General features: G+C 44.9%; 2 protein-coding genes across 11 annotated transcripts in view; one reads left to right on the forward strand and one right to left on the reverse strand.

Annotated features, from left to right (window-relative positions):
• The window catches only part of LOC140688970 (ankyrin repeat domain-containing protein 26-like), a 179,179-nt gene that overhangs the window by 71,132 nt on the left and 88,360 nt on the right, over positions 1 to 19,687 (forward strand). The gene's annotated exons all lie outside the window — the stretch shown is intronic.
• LOC140688916 (rho GTPase-activating protein 20-like) lies at positions 1,759 to 18,948 on the reverse strand. The gene is made up of 10 exons (XM_072948888.1): positions 18,893 to 18,948; positions 17,662 to 17,829; positions 13,649 to 13,795; positions 11,238 to 11,279; positions 10,551 to 10,635; positions 9,407 to 9,484; positions 7,690 to 7,756; positions 5,185 to 5,373; positions 3,954 to 4,111; positions 1,759 to 2,599 (listed from the first exon to the last, which is right to left on the reverse strand). The coding sequence occupies exons 1-10, from the start codon at positions 18,946 to 18,948 to the stop codon at positions 2,387 to 2,389; spliced, it is 1,203 nt and encodes a 400-aa protein (XP_072804989.1). The 3' UTR covers positions 1,759 to 2,386.

Below are 19,687 nucleotides of genomic sequence, written 5' to 3' on the forward strand. Positions count from 1 at the left end.
GCTACTCATCATAGCGTCAGTCTTCTTTTTTAAACCGTGTGAAAGTTCAGTTTGCAGCCTTTTAAGCAGCAGGTGCTAAAAACATATCAAAATCCCCAGTGGGTGGTACCTGCATGTTCCCCCTTCCAGCTCCTTGAATGGAACATACCCTCCCAAATAGGACACTTAAAATTTCGATACATTGGAACTTCAGGCCTCTTGAGTGTCAGGGCCAGAGGTACGCAAATGTCAGCTTCCTACGTGGGGGCCTGGAAAATGTGTCAGTTTAGAGGGCTGGTGAAGACATTTTTTTCTTTAATTAAAGTATGGTCAGAGACAATAGGTCAGTTTCTGTTGTAGAAGCCTTTATGTCACAGAAATGGGCCTATTAGTTTATGAAGCAGTCATTGTTTTCCCCTTGTGAGCAAGGTGGTAATTGCGTTGTTTCATGTATGTATTGATGGAGATTCTGGGGAGTGAACCCAGGACCTCGTGCGTGGTAAGCATGCGCTCTTCCGCTGAGCTGCACCCTCCCCACCCCTGAAGTTGCCATGTTTTGTGCCAGACTGGGGGAGTTTCTGCATCACTGTGGTGGTTCGACAGGCACACCGCGCTGGCGCTGGCCTCGCTCCACGGCCCGAGGCTTCTCTTGGTAGGAGCTTGTCCAGAAAGTGCCTCTGGGCAGCTGTGGCGCCTGCAGTGCGGTCGGCGTTCTCCTGCTGCAGTCCTTACGGAGCTGCTGTGTGTGCCAGCCTCTCTCCTGAGCACTGCCGACGGAGCAGCGACGGCAGGGGACAAGGTCTCTGTCCACTCATCCTGTAGTGTGTGCTTGGTGTGCGGCACCTGCTCTTGCCATTAGGGCTTTTCTCCGGGTTCCCTCTGGAGTGACCCCAGCGTATTTGGAGGGAGGAAGCTCTCCAGCTGTGGCTGGTTGCAGGAGTCTGGAAGGGACAGCAGGGCCTGTGCCTCATGTGCACAGACTCCCTGCACTGGGGGCACATGTCTCCTCCTTCCTGGACCCTGTGCTGTGGATGCCATGGGTGAGGCTGCGTGCGTGAAGCCTGAACATGACTCAGGCGGAATCTGCCGAGGGTGTTGCTGTGGGACCTCTGCCTACAGACAGTTTAATGGCAAACTCAGTGTGGTGCTGATAGACACTCATTTCTGGTTTAGACCAACTCTCTGGTTACTTGACACATGGTATTATCACCGCCAAGTTTGCAAAGTCTGATTCCCCATTAAGAGCAGTCAACTTTAGGAAGCAAGAGCGTTAGGAGGGTCTAAGACGTGTACCAACGAGAAGCCAGCCTCGTGCTAGTCTTTGCTTACAATGGAAAATAGACGAGAGCCTCACTCTTCCTAGATGATGGGATTAATTCCATGTGCACTGAGATACGGCAACACTCATCTTGCATTTGCACAGCTAGTGTGTAGTGCTATGGTGCGAGTGTGGTAGGGGTCAATCCGAAGTCATTTCTGAACTGTTGCTATTTATCCCACAATCAAATTATGATCCAACATTAATAGGAGACAAGGAAAGACCAAATGTAATGGCATTTCTAAGATAATTTTCATAACCTGTTTGTAGTCATTACTACATTAATATACTTTCGTTCAGAACTGATAATAAATACCAAGATGGATTCATTAAATCCTTCTTCTGTTCTGTGAGTCCCTTTGTAGAAATGTAGCTGGATGCCTGACTTAGGTGTATAATTTCAAAATCAATGTATTTCTTCTATAAATTCTTTGCATTTTGAGAGCTTGAAACTAATTTTGACTGCTGCACCCACTTCAAAAGGCAGATTTATGAAATGAGGCTTGTGGTAGGAGCTGCTTACCATGGAAGTCTAGCCACGGGTGGTGGGTGAGAAACATAACAGACATGAACAAGGGAAGCCAAAGGCGGGAAAGGAGGTGACAGGAGGCACACACGGAGCCGTGCTCCCTGCACTAGCTTTAAAATAAGTGCATTAGCAGACGGCGGAAGGGAGGACAGATTTCAGTGGCCTTACTGAGCATGTTTTGATTTATTGTAAAGTAGATGTTTACTTACTTGATAAACTTGTATAAGTATTTCCAAAAGCTTACTGTGAATTTTTTTTTGGAAAGTTCGGCTTCATTAGGAAGGCGGTAAGGGAGTCCTCAAAGGCGGAAAGCTTGTTTTGGGACATTCTATACAGGTGTGTGCTTTTGCATTTGTTACTTAGTTTTGTATTTGCATGGATTGTTCAGGAGTGAAGATGGGGAGAGGGTTGTGATGAAAAAGGAAAGTATACCTAGCATGGGGCTGCAAACACCCAGAGTAGTTTCCTTAAATTTTGACTTTGTGTGGTGTTCTCCAGTTTCTCAGATCCTTCATCTAGGATGCCTGTTGCTCTTGGGCAGTCATGATGAAGGATGCCTCCTAGAGTTTCAGAGTCACTGTGTGTGCGGATAATGCTAGACGTTTCCCTACCTTTAAGACGGATGCCAGCACCAGGATGGACTCATCCTCCATGTTTACTGTGTCCCCGGAATCCAGCCTCTGCTTCAGGGCCCTGCAGGATGTTTTACTGGCATTTTTGAGGAAAATGCGCTTTGTGAGTGGCCCTTTCTGACTGAGAGTGGAAAGCATCTCCTAAAGGAAGGAAAAGAAAATATATGGCATTTCCTATCTCCCAGCCCAGAGCACACGCTTCTCCTCTATTGGAGAGACTGGTGGTGTGTGAGGGCCCAGTGCTGGAGCTGGAGGGACTAAAGCCAATTTAGAATTTTTTTCAGTGTCTCTAAGTGTATTTTCTACCCAGCAATCCATTTAACATTCATACGCTGAAACATTTTAAACGCTTGTTTAATCAGATTTTCCTTTTCAGTGAATGTACACTGTGAAGTCAGACATCTCTGCTTTGAGGCCTTTGTAGAGTCACCCTCTCCTTTCCAGTCCTGTCTCATTCTTCCCTGATACAAATGCTCTTGCCCAAGTATGGACATCTTTGCCTCATTCATTTTCTGTGTGTTTGTACCCCTTTTGGTGACCGTGTACCCCAATTCTGCTTTCTGTATTCCTCGCCTCTTTGAAATTGGGCTGAAACCCCTCTCCTCCCCTCTGGGTGTATCCCCTGCTCATCAGTCTTTCCTGTCCTTTTGCTGTGTGGCCTGCAGCACAGACAGGTGACAGGTGCTGGAGTCAGGGAATCCAAGGAACCTGGAATCTGTTATATGCTGTTTATGTGACCTTGGGCACAGCACATAGTTTACTGAGGCCTTTTTGTTCTTCCTTTTTGAGGATGGTGATCATCACAGCTACTCTAAATTTGCTGTGAAAGATGCAAGGACTGGGGTAAGCGGTAACATGTAACTAGTATGATACATTTCTTCATATCTAGCATAAAATTTCTGACATCTAGTGTAGTGCTCTGAGAAACACTGGATGGTGAATAAATGTTAATGCTGACATTTTGGTATACAAATTGAACAGAACACAGACCAGACTGTGTGACTTTCACTTGACACCCTGTCAAGATTAAGCAATTCATATTTGCCAAAGAATGAGTCTTTGTATACTTTAACCCTCGTGTTACAAATCAAATGTATGTGAGAGCTGAGCTGTAAGATTGAGTAGACTCAGATGGAGGAGACTTGAGACTAGTGTGCAGTTCAAGGAAGGAGACGAAGAGGGATGATGAGGGTGACGGGGACTCGCAGCATTTCATACCCGCAGAGCCCGTTGTAATGGGTCTGAGCAAGTGGATGTAGGTCTTTGCTGAAACCAGTGGAATGAACAAGAGCAATTTTTACTGCTGTATGTGCTGTCTGACTCTGCGGTATTGACATCAGATTTTATTCTCTGACATAATATGAAGAAACCTTCTCAGCCAAAGGCAGGGGCTGTCTAAAGAATGCTCCACTTGGTGATGAGTTTGGATGAGAACACGTGACCTGTGAGTGCTCCCCTTGTCAGGAGGGCTACAGAAGATCAAAAGGAGACCCACCAGAACTGGGGCGGGCAGCTTGTCGTCCACACACACGTCCCCCAGTGGAGCTCCAAAAAGCTGTCCTCGCTTTGCAGATGGTGGAGGTGGGCGCTGGTTGTCCTGGCGAGGGCGGGGGCGCCGCCAAAAGGCCCAGTTGGTGACATAAGTTCTCTTAGCTGTTTCGCGAAGTGAATGTAATGAAGAAGAGAGATTATTAGTAGTAATAGTTTAATTCACTTAACCTTATTCCCACTATTTCCATGTTACAGCACCTTTCTTGTCACAGCTAGAAGCGAGAGAAACTGAGTCCCTTGTATAGAATTTCCCGCATGCTGACATTGGCTACTTGGCTTCTTGTGGTGTGCATGTGTCCTCCTTCCCCAGGCCCTGCAGACTGCTAGTGAAGCCGAGAGGCTTGATCAGTCTCCGGGGTGACTGTCCCAGTGACAGCGCTTCCCTTTACAGCGCTCTCTCCTGCCTCTGCCCTGCGTCTTGGGGGGTCACTTAAGCTGTAGTTACACAAGGTTCACAAGGTTCCTGGCAAGTATTGTCAGCAGATTCTAGTGTCAGATGTCACTGTAAACGCTAAAAAGTTTGATATTCCCTAAGAAGCAGAGTGTGGTAATCACCTACTTTTGTAAGAGGTTTCCTCCCACTCTGAGATTTTCTGTTTGGCTTTCTGAGTAGCCAATGACGGTCAACCTCCTCCCATCGAAAGGATCTGCCTTTCGTGACACAAGCTGCCTGGCCCTAGAATCCTCAAGGCCACTTCAGCCTAAGGCCATAACGGAATCCAGTTCAACTCCATAACTTTGCACCACTGGAATTCTTCCATTGCAGCTGCGTCTAAGTCCTACAGTCATCTGACCACCTCCCGTGAGGGTCTGAGATGCTGGACCAAACACTGGGACAAGTACGATGTGTTCCCAGGCTGGAAAAAGCTCATGTGTTATTAAGACACACAGTAATGAACACACACAATTTTATGTAGGAAGAGCTCCAGGGAGACACAGAGAAGGGCAGTTGGCCTGGAGGAATGAAAAGAATCAAAAACTGAACCTTCCTAGTCATGAGTTGGGTCTTGGTTTCAGACATTTAGGGTTTCTCTGAGCTTGAGCTTGGGTGGGTACTGGGTGCCCCCCTATACTGTCCCTGCACCCCCACATGGAGAAGCAGCTCTGCATGAGTCTGGTTTCAGGAGCAGAGACATGAGCCGAGAGAAGACACCTGAGGGAGGGAAGGGGCTCACCTCTCCCCTGCTGGCTCCTGGCTGGGTGCCTGGGCTTAAGGACGAACTGGCCTTGGGTGTCTGGGGACCTCTTCTCCAAGAGGATGGCCTCCAGGAGGGCAGAAGGTGAGGTGGAGTCCTCTGGTCCCTGTGGCAGGAGCGCAGTAGCTGGAAGGTGGCTGGTTTTAATGCCAAATGGGTGTTCGTGGCCTGTGTGGAGATAAAGTAAATATGGATTCAGGCTGCTGGCGATGGGTGTGATCAGACCCACCTTACCATGAGCGTGGGCAACACACTGATGTGGCTGCCGTTCTCCTAGGGGCTCTGGGCAAAGAAGTCTGTGCCTCCTGAATGAGCATGAAGTGGGGTGACCTGAAGGACCCCCTGCAAAAGCCAGGTGCCCAAGCAAGAGTTTGAGAAGGAAAGAGAAAGCTGTTCTCAGACACGGTGCTTGGCTTGAATGTGTAGCTGTGTCAGTGCGTCACACAGCGTTGACTTCCCCTGTGTGTCCCTCTGAGGGTGCTGCTGGCCTCCTAGTTTCTGCCTTGACAGGCGCACTAGGTCTGTATGTCTCAGGCAAGTTACTGGCCTCAGATCCCTCCTTTCAACCACTTGACCCCACTTAGACTCATAAGGGCCAAAGTAATTCCTTAATAACAATTGGTGCTTAATGTTCTTTACAGAATGGGGCTGTGTGTGTGAGGAATTGCTATGCTCTCTGTCGCCTCACGCACGTCAACTCAACAAACAGGTTATTCATTTTGTCAGCTCAGTAGCCAGAGCTGCTCAGCAGCAGCAGGGAGGTTTGTCTCTGAGGTTCCCTCCCACTGCTACCTTCCCCTCAGGGGGCCCTGCCGGGGAAGGATTAGACATGACGCTGCAGGTTGTTGGAAACTCAGAAGCCAAGTGCAGATCAGTGTTTACAGAATGGAAAACTTGGCAGGAAGTCACTGGGAGTTGCCAAGTGATTTGTTTTGCTCGTTTGTGCTTTAGTATCTTTGGCTCCATGGAATCCTCAAGGCCCCTGTGCATTGATGTGGATTTCATTTTTAAAGAATAGAATGAATGTTCCTTGTCTTCGAGTTCAGACTTATTGTTGAATGTAACTTGGGGAGCTCTTGCCTTTGCTTTTCATGTGGTGCAGATGCAAGTTCGGTGCTCTGTTCAGAACAAAAATCATAGTGACTTGCAAGTTTTAGTACAAAGGAAACTTCCATGACATCAATAAAATACAAGCAACTGACCAGGATTGAGAATTCGGAGCGTGTGAAAACTGCCCGCGGAGCGACTGCTCAGGTGTCATCATGAATGACAGGCTCTTAGGGATTCTTAGAGCAGCCGTGCTGTGTGAAGCCATCCTCAGGCTACAAGTTGTCACATATGTTGATTGTATGTGATTAATGCCTTTTATTTAAATATACCTAAGTATTCAGTTTTTTTCACTTTATTGCTGACTAACATTTACAAAGATGTCAACATTAAAAAGAATCATGTATAGTTGAGGGGACTTGAGTTCTCAGCTGTGTATTGGTGACCCCATATATTCTAAGACTAGGAATGTACATTTCATAGGAAAAGCTTGGTTGTTTGGAGTTTCCAGATCATTTGAAAGTGTACTTGAGATCGCTAGAAAGAGAGTAATAGCCCCGTAGGATTTTTTAATAGATTTAAAAGAAAGAAAGAAAGAAAGATACTGCCTGTAAGATGGGGTGCCCTAGGTTTTGTAGCAGGAGTCACGGTTCCCATGACTGTATTGCAGGGTCTGCTGCAGACCCTGTCCTTCCCCTTGTTTTAATCCCTCTATTTTCATGGACCACACTGCACAGACTTCCTGATCCAAGGAGAGGTGTCATTATGTCAGCTCATTTGCTCTAGTAACTGTTTTAGGAGAAGTGTGATCTATTTATTGAAAAGCTCAAGGGCAGTGCTGGTGAAGTCAGCTGGGGAAACAGCCAAGTGCAGGTGCTTCAGGCCTCGAAGACTTGAAGCGTCTGAGTGTGATTATGTCAGTTTTTCTTCTCTGATGGTGAGAAAAGTTTTGGGCATGAAGGAGATACTCACTAAATACTGGATCCATAGGCACAGCTGGATCTTAGAAGATTCTTGTAAAATAGAGGCTACTTAGTGGTTAGGAAGTGGAAGAGAGAACTTGAACACTGGAATGTGGAAAATAACGTGTGAGAAAAGATACTCTGATTTGTGTTGTTTTCATGCCTATGTAATGAAGGAAGGAAATGAGTAAGTAAATTAATAAAGGTTTTCGAGGTAGCTGTGTTGGTCAAGTAAAAAAAGTAGTGGAGAAAAATTCACTTTCTGTCCCCAACTAGACTATAAGCTGGAGAAAGAAGAGATGTTATCCATGCCGTAGAGCAAGTGCCTGGGGTCATTGAATAAATGTATGAGTGAGTGTTGCATGAGAGTTTCATTGTTGAGGGTATTTAAGCTTCAGACTGACTGTCACGTTGAGACTTGAGGGTTACAGTTTTTTATGCAATCAGCCCACCTTAGGTTTCCCCTGACACTTACCAATGAGTGGGTATGAGGCGTTTTTCTTGCCAGCAGTCACCCACAGCTGGTAGTCTTTCTCAGAGCCCTTGGGAACAGAAAAGAACTATGTGTCACTGCAGATCTTTCCCAGTAGGTACTTGAACACATTTCTTTAGCATTCGTTATATTTCCAAAAAGGAAGAATTTGGGCTGTAGAAATGGTATTTCATCCAGGGGGGTGAAACAGTTTTTGAGTTAACAGTCCTGATATCAGTACTAACTCCTGGTCCTTCTTGCAGCCTCCAATAGTCCATGTGAGATTTTTGTCTCTTTTGATAAAGGCTGAGGATCTGTGGAACCACAGTGCAAACAGCCCTTTCCTTTGTGGGCGGTCCATGACATAAAAAATCACAGGAATGCCCCTCCACTATGAACGGAAAGTCTAATCTCAAGAGTCCTCCCTTTTACTGTCTCCAGACTCCTTAGAGAATGTTAGCTTTTCCTTTAAACACCCCTGCCCAGACTAGCATGTCGTCCAGAGCCATGTACTCTGCCAAGACTGTTCTTGAGCAAGACAAACTTGAAAGGCAGCATCGGCTCAGCAGCTGGGAGCAAAAGGAGGGAAATGCCCAAGAGGGCTGGAGACGGGAGAGAAATGTCTGCCCAGTGGCTTTGGTGGCGCCCAGCCCCGTGCCATGGGGACAGGAGACAAGGACTCTGACCTAGAGCACAAGTGAGACGCAGAGAATACTCTCTCCCAGAAGAATGACTGCCTAGAAATGCTGGAAATCCCATTGGAAACAAGGTTAGACCATAAGGGCTTCTGCATTATTGTAAAGAGTCCTCTACGGGAAGGTAAAGCAGAACGTGTGTGAAACAGTGCTGGTCGCAGGTCCTGTGCTTGTCATGTCTCAGTAGCAGGATGTTTTCCCATTTACAGAGAATCGTATGTAAGCAGAGGTGCGTCCTTCAGTTCTGTCCATCTGAACGTCAGTCTCCCCCCCGCCTTTTTTCCCTTGCACAGCTTCATCCTGTAATGAAGCCGTGTCTTTCACCAAAAGCATTTTACGAGTGACAGCAGACATAGCAAAACATAAAGGAGCAGAGACTGGAAGGCAAGACAAGGTGAAAGCGCTGTGTACACGCACGTCCCCAGATCCATGGTCTTACCGCAACTTGTCTCCTTTACCAACGGACAAGAGGCATTAGCTGCCTCCTCTGCAGGACCTGCCTCAAGGGGATGTGGCTTCTAGCCAGCGATCCTTATGCCAAACTTACAGCAAAACAGCTCATGTAGGATTTATCATAGCAAGATAGAGTCCTCAGGTGACAATCAGGAGTCGGGGTATAGGGACAAAGATACAGAAACAACAGTCCAATAGAGTAGGGACTATCTGGAGTCATGGACATAGTGTACTGTCTGGTATATAATGTACACAATAAAGAGGGTGTTATTAGTTCTCTAAAGTTACCGCCTGCATTCGTTATGTTATCACTTTAAACTCGCACAGAATTTTAACGGGAATACAAGACTAACACTGTTGTGCAGGCTGATAATCTAGCTCTGCTGCTTTCAGTTTCTAAATTCAGGGGGACAGAATATGACTTACCTGTTTGTAATAGTCTGCTGTCTCATGATGGGAGGTACACCACACACACACACACACACACACACACACACACACACACACACACACAAACCCGTGTCAAAAATAAAATTTGGTTTCTAAGTAAAAAGAACTTGCAGGTAACTTACAGTGATTCCCAGCTTTGACAGTGAGAGGTTGATGACATCATTCACTGTGTGTGTATTCAGTATTTTTATTGTTATAGACTGTTAAAAAAATGAGAAACATTGCTCTAAATTAAAAATTAAAACAGGTGAGTAGATAATTACTGTAATATTATGATCTATATTCTACAGGCAAAGCTTGCATTGAAGCAGTGACACAGTGCAGTACATGTAGAGCCCAGCCCCCGATTATAACTGACTTTCATTTGTTTTTGTAACACGAAGCTAGTAAACAGCATTCCAGTAAAATAGGTGTTTCTTTGAAAGGATTTGTGGGTCACAAAATATAACAGCTTAAGCTAGAAAGAAAGCTGAGAATTCCAAGAGGGCACACATGTTGTCCCGCAGCACATCACAGCTGGTTCAGTTAATGACACGGTGGGGACATGAGTGGTCAGTGTTAAATTTGCTGAAACTTGGAGCTGTCTGTTGGGTATATGAGAGAATATCCTTAAGTGTTTAAGGATATTGGGCCATGGTGTGTCTATGATCCTCAAATACTTAGACACATACACGTACAGAGTGTAGTAGAGGGGACAGCAAGAAATCAAGCAAAACGTTGCTAAATAGGTTTATGTAGGTAAAGGGTATTTGGGGTGATCTTTTGCGTATTGTTTTCACTTTTGTGACTTTTCTGCAAGTTTGCTATTTTTGCAAACATTACATCACAGGAAAAATAAAAACTGGAAACAACCCAAACTACAATTATATAAGTGGTGGTACATTTAGAAAACAATGTTTAATTCCAATAGGAAAAACCTGCTTGTGAAAATCACTCTATTACCAGCCAGTGTAGTTGCTGTTAGAAGGACCTGGAGACATAGTACGGACACTCCACAGGCACTGTTCTTCCCATGCTGAAGCGCTGTTGCTGTGGTGGGCTCTCCTTGCTTCATCTTGCCTAGGGCCCACTGTTTATATATGCAGGGACACACTTTCCCAGGGAAATCCATGTTCCCACATAGTGCTTTCTAAATACTCCCTCCTCCCCTGCCCTCTCTTCCTTTCTCCCTTCCATTCCCCGTCCTCTCTTTCTGTCTCTCTATCCCCTTTCATTTTACTAAGTCAGGAACCTGGAATTTAAGTTACTGGTCCTGAAAGCACTTACAGAGGCACAGTTGTTGATGTCCTCGGTAAAGATTTTCAGTGGAATGGTTTTTGGCTGCTCCTTCTCCTTGGCGAGATCGATGTATCTAAAGTGGAGTCAGTGAATTAGCCCTTAGCTTGTTTCAAGTCAATCCTTTAAGTATACTTTGTTATTTTTGAAAAGCGTATGGATAGATTCAGCAGAATCAAATCAGGGGCTGGGAGAAAAGATGCAGAAATATTTCAGGAAAATAAGACGTGACCCAGAAAAGAACAGGTTGCCTTGTCATGTAAGATTTGGGCAGCAGAGCCAGTCCTCAGCTTTTCTTGCCTAGATGAGAGGGCCCCCGGCACCTTCCTGGGTTCCAGGGGAGGAAGGCACAGTTGCTTTGAGAACCACTCAGGACAGTAAGTAAGCTGCGTTTCTGGGAATTGAGTGTATATATTGAGAATCGTGTTAGCGCCAAGCATTAGGACGGAGAGAAGGGGAACAGGAGAGATGAACAGTATGAGCAAAAAGAAGCAGAACGTGCTTGTAAGGGACAGCGTGTCAGTTACAGGAGCGGCCGGGGCAGAGCTCCAGGGGTTTGAGGGCCATCTGACAGTTCCCACCAAGCGGAGGAAGGAGAGTGGGGGGGCCCTGCCTGGAAGGGATCTGTGCTCTTTTCTCATGGATTAAAGATGTGCAATACGCGTCCTGACAAAATACCTCTCAAGGAAGGCGCGCCATTTGTCCCTTCTTTCTGAAGAACTGCAAGATTAAAAATTGAGAGAAAGAAATTAAACCGCATAAAATTCTTGTACTGACATGTTAAACACTGTTCCGATAAATGTATCAGCGTCCTGTGGTTACTGATGGGGCTGCATGTGTCAGTGTTACCTCCTCATAACTGGGCTTGTGATGGGCCCTGCTCTTTTATAAGCAGTGCTAGAGCAATGGGAAGTAGGTCTTAGAGTGGGAGAGCAGTTGGTTTGAAATGTAAACCCCTAAGTGCAGCTCTGTATGATGCAAGCTGTGTCATCGTGGGCGAGTCACTTAACCACTCTGAGCTTCAAGTTCCGACACTGAAAAGGGGTTAATCATACCCCAGAGTGTTCCCTCAGCTGAGGTGCCATTTACAGGTAAAGAGCTGCAGTATTTGAGTTACATCATACTTAAGAATTGGCGTTTGAATGGAACGCTTGTGTTCCATTCACATCTTTTTATGAAGAAACCCTACCATATTGTATTCCTTTATATGTAGAGCATCTGGCCAATTGTAATTCATTAAATGAGTGCTTCATGACTATAACCCTCTGGTGAAGGTCAATCTGCCTATTGCTAAATTAGAGATTCCTGTTGTCTCTGCTACAGTCTCTGCAGCATTTTAATCTCCAAAACTGAAACGCTTTAACGTCCATTCCCACATGGATTTACCTCCTACTAGGCTTTTATTTATTGTGATAAATCACACGTACCGGCAGATTGCCCATTCGTGACCTTCAGTACATCAACAGTGTTGTGCAGCCATTACCACGGTCTCGTTCTGGACTGTTTTCATCACTCAATAGCAAAAGAACTCTTGTGTCCATTAAGCACTGACTCCCGATTCCACCCCGATTCTCAGCCCCCACCCCACCTTTTGTTTATCCATTCCTCAGTTGGTAAACACTTAGGTCGTTTCTAATTTTTTTTTTTTTGGCTACTGTGGATAATGCTGCTCTGAACATTTCTGTATAAATTTTTGTGTGGATGTATCTGTTCATTTCTCGTGGCTGTTGTAAAGGGGCTGCCACATTTTATTTTCCTGCCAACAGCACTGCTCCTGCCTTTGCCATCACCGTATCAGACCCAGTTCATCGGGGAAGTAGAATGCCCACTGATCTCCCCACCCTGCATATGTGCATGAACACAGCTTGTAATGACTCGGGCCAGTCTGCAGAAGAGTAAAACAGCAAATAGCCAGGCACTAGGTGCCAGGCAGTGTTGCTGCCTTATGTGTGTTTATGCAGCCTTTATAACCAGTATAACATGTAAACATGGCTTTTTCATTTCCCCCCTTATTAGAAAAAATGTTTGTTGGACATTCCGTTATCAAAACCTTTGTATATTCCCAATTGAAACTGCCTCCTTTCACTTGCAACATGGAAACGGTATTAAATAATAGCATTAATCTTTAGAGAAATAATTCATTGAAAGAAAATATGTAGAGAATGATACAAAGACATGATTCTTCCCAGAAAGCTTTGGGAATTTTCTTTAAGTCAACAGCTGCAGTCTAGAATTTCATACATTAACAGCCTGGTAACATTGTAGTTGTCTTTACGATGATAGGTGAGATTTTGGTAGCACGGGGTGAGGAGGGCAAGACAGAAGAGTTGGGTGCGTGTGATGCACACTCGATGTGCACGAGGAGAATGAGACTTGGGCTGTGGTTGTTGCAGGTGGCACGTGTGAAAGTTGCATGACCCCCGTGAACGCAGAAGTGCTGACTCAGGATGGCCATGTTCCCCGTCCTCACTCTAACCAAGAATGTGTCTTGGTAAACTGACCTGCACTCCATGGAATCATACCTTTGTTTGAAGATGGTGACCTGTCTACAGACACCAAAGAAGATAGTCCGTGCACAGGAATTAGGACTATCTAATATATGATGATTCATTTTATTTCTATAATTAAATCCTGTCTTTAAAGGAATTCACTTGGGAGTGTAAAGACAATTTTTCAAATGTAATTGGACTACTTGATAGTACTTGGTCAAGAAAGACATTGCGGGGATTTAGAAACAGAGATGCTCTCTGGGCATCGGGGGCAGGCTGTTAGAGAGGGCCCTGGACACTTGACCTCGTGATCCTCCTTCCACTTACAGGAACACCACGGACACGTGACGGTCCCGCTCCCCACGGGGCTCCTGTAGCCCACTTGAAAAACCACGGATCAAAACTAAAGGAAAGTCCTCCAGTAGCTCCCCCTATTTACCATCAGTTGCACCTAAAACCCTTTTTGAGGGGCACGGTGTACAGCATAACACGTGTCATCATGGGAGGTCAGAGAGTGAGTCACTGACTGAATATATAATCTAATTAAAATATTTTCCTTCCAAACTCATGTAATAGACAGGACCAAGCTATAGGTCTTACTTAAAGGTGGCCACAAAGTTGACCGTGGGCCAGCCCAAGACGAAGGACTTGGGGGCATTGATGGCTTCCCCTGCTTTATTTGTGCAATCGCCCATCCACACGTTGTTCAATGGGATTTCGTATTTGATTTTAAAGTTCCATCTATACCTGCAAAGATAACCACACAAGACTTCTGTTAGTTTGTTTCTTAAACGTAATGGAGCCACTGTGTTCATGCTGAAATGCTAGTTCTTGCTGCTGCAGGCAAAGCATGGCTCCTTCATCCCTATGACCCTCTGTGCACAGCCCAGGGAGTGGTTAGGCAGGCCTGTGCCCAGTGTGTGTTGAGCAGAGGCTGGTTGAGGAAGGCTCTGAAAGTACTTTGATGGCAGCAAATAGGCATTTTCTGAATGCTGAGAATTGAGAATGGACCATGGTTTATATTGTAGAAATCAGAGAACCGTTAAATCATTTATTCTTGTATTTGTTATTATATATTTAGTTTTTATAATTATTCTAATTAATGTATTATTCATTCATTTCTTGCTTCAAAAAGTATTGCAGGGACTGAACAAAGTTACATGATACATGATTTGTAAAAATAGTTATGCAGTCTTTTTGACAGAGACAAAGGGGTTTAGAATACATTTTTGACCTTAATGTTTAAGATTCCCTAGCTTTTGAAGGATAGGTTATTTTAAATTTCCTTCCTTAAGATTTTGTCCATACCATTTTCTCTTAGATTCTAGCTAAAGCTGAAAAAATGTTAGCATACAGACTAAACCCATCTTAAAAATCAGTGAATCAGTCAATCCCAGACCGGTGGCCAGGACGTCTTCTGTGTAAGTGAAGGTCATGCTTCTCATGTGCCTCTGAGGGGTGAGAAGGTGACTGTCACCAGGAAACCTGCTTTCTGACTGTTTCTGCCTATTCTCCTTCGACTTCTGACATCAAATGACCATATCTTTTGGTTAATTCACACGTGTACCGTTCACGTAGGCGTAGCATTTGATTTAATCATAGCTCCACACCCTGTGTAGGATGCTGAGAGAACTTGGGCCCAGCGCTCTAGAAGCCGTGCTGTTCAGAACCACATGTAGAAATACTCAAGGTTAAGTCAGCTCAGAGTCCCCTCATGTGCGGGAATTCCTATGACTCCACTGATTCATGTAGTTAAGCTACAACTCTTCAGTGTGATTTATGGAATGAAAATAATTTCTCAGGAAGCCCACCTGAAAGGTGTAGATACAAAGCTTCGGGCACCATGATTGTAAATGTGATGGAAACTCACCTTCTGATACAAGATGGTCTTTTGCTACATTCTGTTTCATCAGTTTTACTCTATATCTGCGTATTTGAAGATTTGCATGAAACACAACTGTCAGATAAAATTATGTTTCTAGACAATGACTAAAGTCATCATCAAGATGGAATTATGTGGCGGTGGGATTGATAGATACATACCTGCTAGATGTTACACATTACCCTTCTCATGTAGGCGTCTGTGTGTGTAGACTCTCAAGGTACCATGTGGAAACTTTCAGATATACTGACCTGGGAAAACTTACTTCAGTAATTCTCTCGTTAGTTCCATCAGGTGCCACGATTATGCACTCCCTTGAACGTAAACCAGGAAGTTGTCCAGAAACCCAGAGCATGGCTTCACAAATGACTCTCCTGTAACCCTGAGCACTTACCATATTGCAAGCACTGGTCTAGATATTTTATAAATGTTATTTCACTTAATTGCCGAACAACCGCACCGTATAGTCATTATTCGCCCCATTTTATAGGTGAGGGAACTCACAGGAAGGCTAAGTAAATTGCCAAAAGCAACGAAAAAGGGGTTGGAACCCAGACAGCCTAACTCATGAGCCTATTCTGACAAGCACTTGGCATCCATGCTTGTTGACCTATAGTTCCCTGAAGTACCCACCTCTGCCTCCACCTCCTTCGTCCTCTTTGTGCAGAGCCACCAGCTTTTCTGATGGCAGTGTTCTTTGATTTGGTGAGTGAGATGGTAAATCTTGTTACTTGGTATCAAAAAGTCAGATGTTAGTATGGAAATACTTAAAATGTACCACAAGAAAGCTTTCTGGTCTAGGGGATTCTCCTAGGGCCTGACTGTGTTCCTTCACATCCAGTCACCTACTCTGAGATTTTCCCAGTAGGAGTTAGAGGATGAATCTCATGTTAAGTTTCTCAGGAAGAGAAGGGTGAACAGGACTCAAGTTTGCATTTCTATCATGTGTCCCGTATTACGATGTATTGACAAGACAGGTACCCCTCCCTTCTCCTCCCCCTTAACCTTTATACCAGAGGGTGAGCCCCAGTGAGCTGTGGGACTTACAAGGTCCTAGGAAGATTCCCCTTTTCTAAGGTAGGGGTGTTCCCTGAGATGCTTGGGAGCTGGGGTCGTGAAGTATCCTGTAAGTATCTCTGTCCTTTCACTGCTAAGTTTTTAGTAATCTTCATCTTTAGAGTTAAATAAAGTGTCTTTCATTGTCTCTGCGTTCTTTACTAACTAAATTTGAGGATAATGATGCGTAAAGATGGGCGCGCTCTGTGCAGTCCCCATGTGCAATTCTTCATGGGCGTCTACTAGTATTAGTATCTTAATATTTACCATAGAGATCCTGTTGTAAAAACTAAACTGTTTGGTAGAAAGTAACTTCCTGAGCATTCTAGTGAATATCAGAAGTGATAGTGAAGGCTGTATCTGGCGGCAAGTCTTGAGAACAGAAGTGTCTAATGTGTGTAGTAGGAAAACGATGACAAAAATCTCAAGAGGATTCTCACTGAGTTTCAGCATCTCCCACAACTGGAGAAACATTAGTGAAGAAGGAAACACTGAAGCCCCGTGTATGATTACACACAAACTGAAATACACTTCTTATGACCAGATACAAAGGTAGCAGTTAGTCAGCTATTCCGTGTGTGCTGCTTTCTGAGGGAGAAATCCAAGGATGGCTCAGTTTCCAGCTGCACTGCAGGTGAGCTGGGGAAGAGTGGAAGCTTAGTTTCCCCCCCTTCTTAAGGCTAAGTGGAAACACTTGGTGGTAAACTCAGGTTATTATGTTTAGCCGATTGATTCAGGACATTACGCAACACTCCATCTAGGAGTGAGGCCTGGCAGGGAAGAAAGAAGTTTCTTGTTCCAGGATGCTGTATAATTAGCTGTTGTTTCTTTCTGGAAAATATGCAAAATTCTTCATATGCATAATGGTCATGAATATACTCAAATTTTGTTATGGGAATGATCTTGAAGGTAGTTTGCTAAAAATCATAAGAACTTGTGCAGGGTGGCAGCGCTGGGGCCTGCTAGTTACAGCTACCGACGGAATTTCAACTCCCCCATCTCTGCCAGTGCCTCCTTTTATCCACTGAAGCCCTCACTCACAGTAAGACTGTATTTGGAGACAGAGCTTTTCTGGTGTGATTAAGGTTAAATGAGGTCATCAAGGTAAGAGTCTAATGCAATCAGATTGGTGGGCTTCTAAGAGGAGGGAGAGAGACCTCCCACGCGCAGAAAGTTTTGCAAATACAAACCAGATGTGGTGACTGCTGGTTACAGCCCTTCAGCATAGTGTTTCCACCCCTTCCTGTGGCCTGTGGGACCCCATGTGACTAGACCCCCTGAACACAGTATCCTGCCAGATACGCCCCATGCTGTGGGCTCCTGTCACATTGGCCTTCAGTGAACTTCTCCCTTCCAGGGTCCAGGCTGTTCCCCCAGCCTACAAGGTGCAGGCACTTTGGGAATGATGGCTGCTGCTCACCCCGTGGGTCTAGCTTAACGGCTGCCAATTGGAGCGGTCCTGCTGGACACCCCTGTGTCATACGGGCTCATCATCTTTACATGGCATCCTGCCTACCTTTTATCAAAAGCAGTAGTAATGGTCAGTAATTTCCCCCCAATTTATCGTCTGTCTGTAAGCCCCATACAAGAGAGCCCCTGCCTGCCACATGTTTTACAGTAAGGGGTAGTGAACATGCAACTTGACGATTATCGAGAGAGCATAGTATGTGCATACTTGGTGTTGGAGATCAGTAGTTTGTCCCTGTACAGGAACAGCTGCCTCTTCTTCTTCCTCCAGCCTGTTTGGAGCTTGGCTGGGCCGAACATCATCACAACACGTTGGGTGCCCTCATACGGTGACACGTTGTCCCCATGGGCGTCCACCTCAATAGAAGAGCTTTCCCTGCAAAACATCAAACACCACAGAACAGCTAGTCACTGGTCAAGTATTTGATGGAGTTTATGTTAAATGTCAAGGTGGACACTAAAAATTAGCCTCAGTCTCCCGAACAAGGCTTCACAGCTCCCAGTTAGGAGTTGGTAAATTATAGAAAGCAACTGAAAGAAATGAGGTCGCTTAGGGGGTTGATGTGGATGGAAAACAGTTTATCAGGGACAAAGTGCCAAGGCATGGCACACTTTGAGGTGGGGAAAAGGAGAAAAGAGCAGAGTTGATTGGTAAACTATAAGGAAGAGGAACAAACTTAAGTGATGAGTGTATTACAAGAAGATAAAAAACTAATCAAAAGCAAGGAAAACCCAAATAGGATAATTTGTGGGCTAACACAGATAAAGTTATATGAAGATTACAGAGAAGTAATTACAGTTTGGTTTCATTTTAACACAAAAATTTAAATAAGTGAGGATTGTGGTAAATTGACTATATTGTAAATCAATATTTAGATATTTGGGAAACATTCTCAAAGTTCCGGAAATGTTACTGGACTCATTAAAATGTTTCTAAATACGAAGAAGTGCTTCGCTGTTATTTGGCTGAGCTGCAGCTAAGCGCTAACAGAGCTTCTGGTCATAAGAGGTAAAACACCTGAATTGAACATGAGCTTGAAAACTGATACATAGACCAGTGATTATCATAAATCTACAGAAAATTCTTTCCCATGAAGTCAAGAAAGTGAGCCCCACCCCCAGCCAAGAACGTCAAACCTGTGCCTGGTTCTCAGTGGCGCTGAATCTTACAGACACGAGTAGCTTTTCATGAAAGCAGTGCTGATGGTAAAAAGGAGTTCGTATCTTTTAGAGGAAACAAAGCCCCTCCTGGGACCACCAGCCTGCTCTGATGATCAAAAATAGTGTCTGTACGTGTGTGTGTGACCGCACTGCTATGCTGTACCCCAGAAATTAACACAACATTGTCAACTTACATTATATCCTGGACAACTTTTTAGTTGAAATATAGTAAGTAAATGGAATGTTAACAGTGAAAAAATAGTGTATGAAAAGATTACCTCATATAGTCAAACCTTGAATGATCACCTGCAAGTTCATTGCTTGAGGTGAACATCCTGTCGTCTTCAGCTCTGTGCTCTGGAAACCGAGTGTGTCTCCAGCACTTGGCAGAGTGCTGTGAACTCCTCGACGAAGCCTGAGCTTCTGCCGCAGGCAGGGTTCTGGCCATTGTGATGTCAGGGTTCTGAGGCTCATGCCGTAACTGACAAACTGACATACTTGTTTCCCTGATTTTGCCTCCATCTTTTGACTTTTAAAAATCAACCTCTTCATGTTGAGATAACTGTAGATTGCAGTGCAGCTATAAGAAATAGCAAAGAGGGCCTATAACCTTTCACGCAGTTTCCCCGATGGTAGCATCTCTCTAGGTTTTACTGCAATATCATAACTAGGATATTAACATGGATACAGTCAAGACGCAGAACATCCCCTTGAGGATCCTTCCTGTTACTCCTTCTCAGCCGTGCAGACCCCCCCCCCCACTCTGCCATCTCTCAGTCCCTGGAAACCTGTGATACGTTCCCCATTTCTTTAATTATGGCATTTCTAGAATGTTGTGTCAATGGGATCATACAGTGCATAACCGTTTGGGGTTTGCTCTTTTGCAGTGAGCACGAGTCGAGATTCGTCAGGATTGAGGCGGGTAGAAATAGTCGGTTCCTCTGTAACTCCTAGCAGTGGTGCATGATAGGGACGAGTCACAGTTTGCTGAACCGACTGTTGAGGGACGTCTGGGTCGGTCTTCAGTTCGGGGGTCTTACAAACCAAGCTGCAACCAGTGTGTGTGTGCAGGT

Source organism: Vicugna pacos, chromosome 24, assembly GCF_048564905.1.
Source record: "Vicugna pacos chromosome 24, VicPac4, whole genome shotgun sequence".
Classification (NCBI taxonomy): Eukaryota; Metazoa; Chordata; class Mammalia; order Artiodactyla; family Camelidae; genus Vicugna; species Vicugna pacos.

What these genes read in the sequence shown, in the direction of transcription:
- LOC140688916 (XM_072948888.1), bottom strand. Translation starts at nt 18,948, where the DNA reads ATGTTCACCTCAAGCAATGAACTTGCAGGTGATCATTCAAGGTTTGAC. An exon ending in AACTTTGTGGCCACCTTTAA is followed by an intron (nt 11,280 to 13,648) that starts GTAAGACCTATA and finishes TTAATCTTGCAG; the next exon opens with TTCTTCAGAAAGAAGGGACA. An exon ending in TGGCGCGCCTTCCTTGAGAG is followed by an intron (nt 10,636 to 11,237) that starts GTATTTTGTCAG and finishes ACTCCACTTTAG; the next exon opens with ATACATCGATCTCGCCAAGG.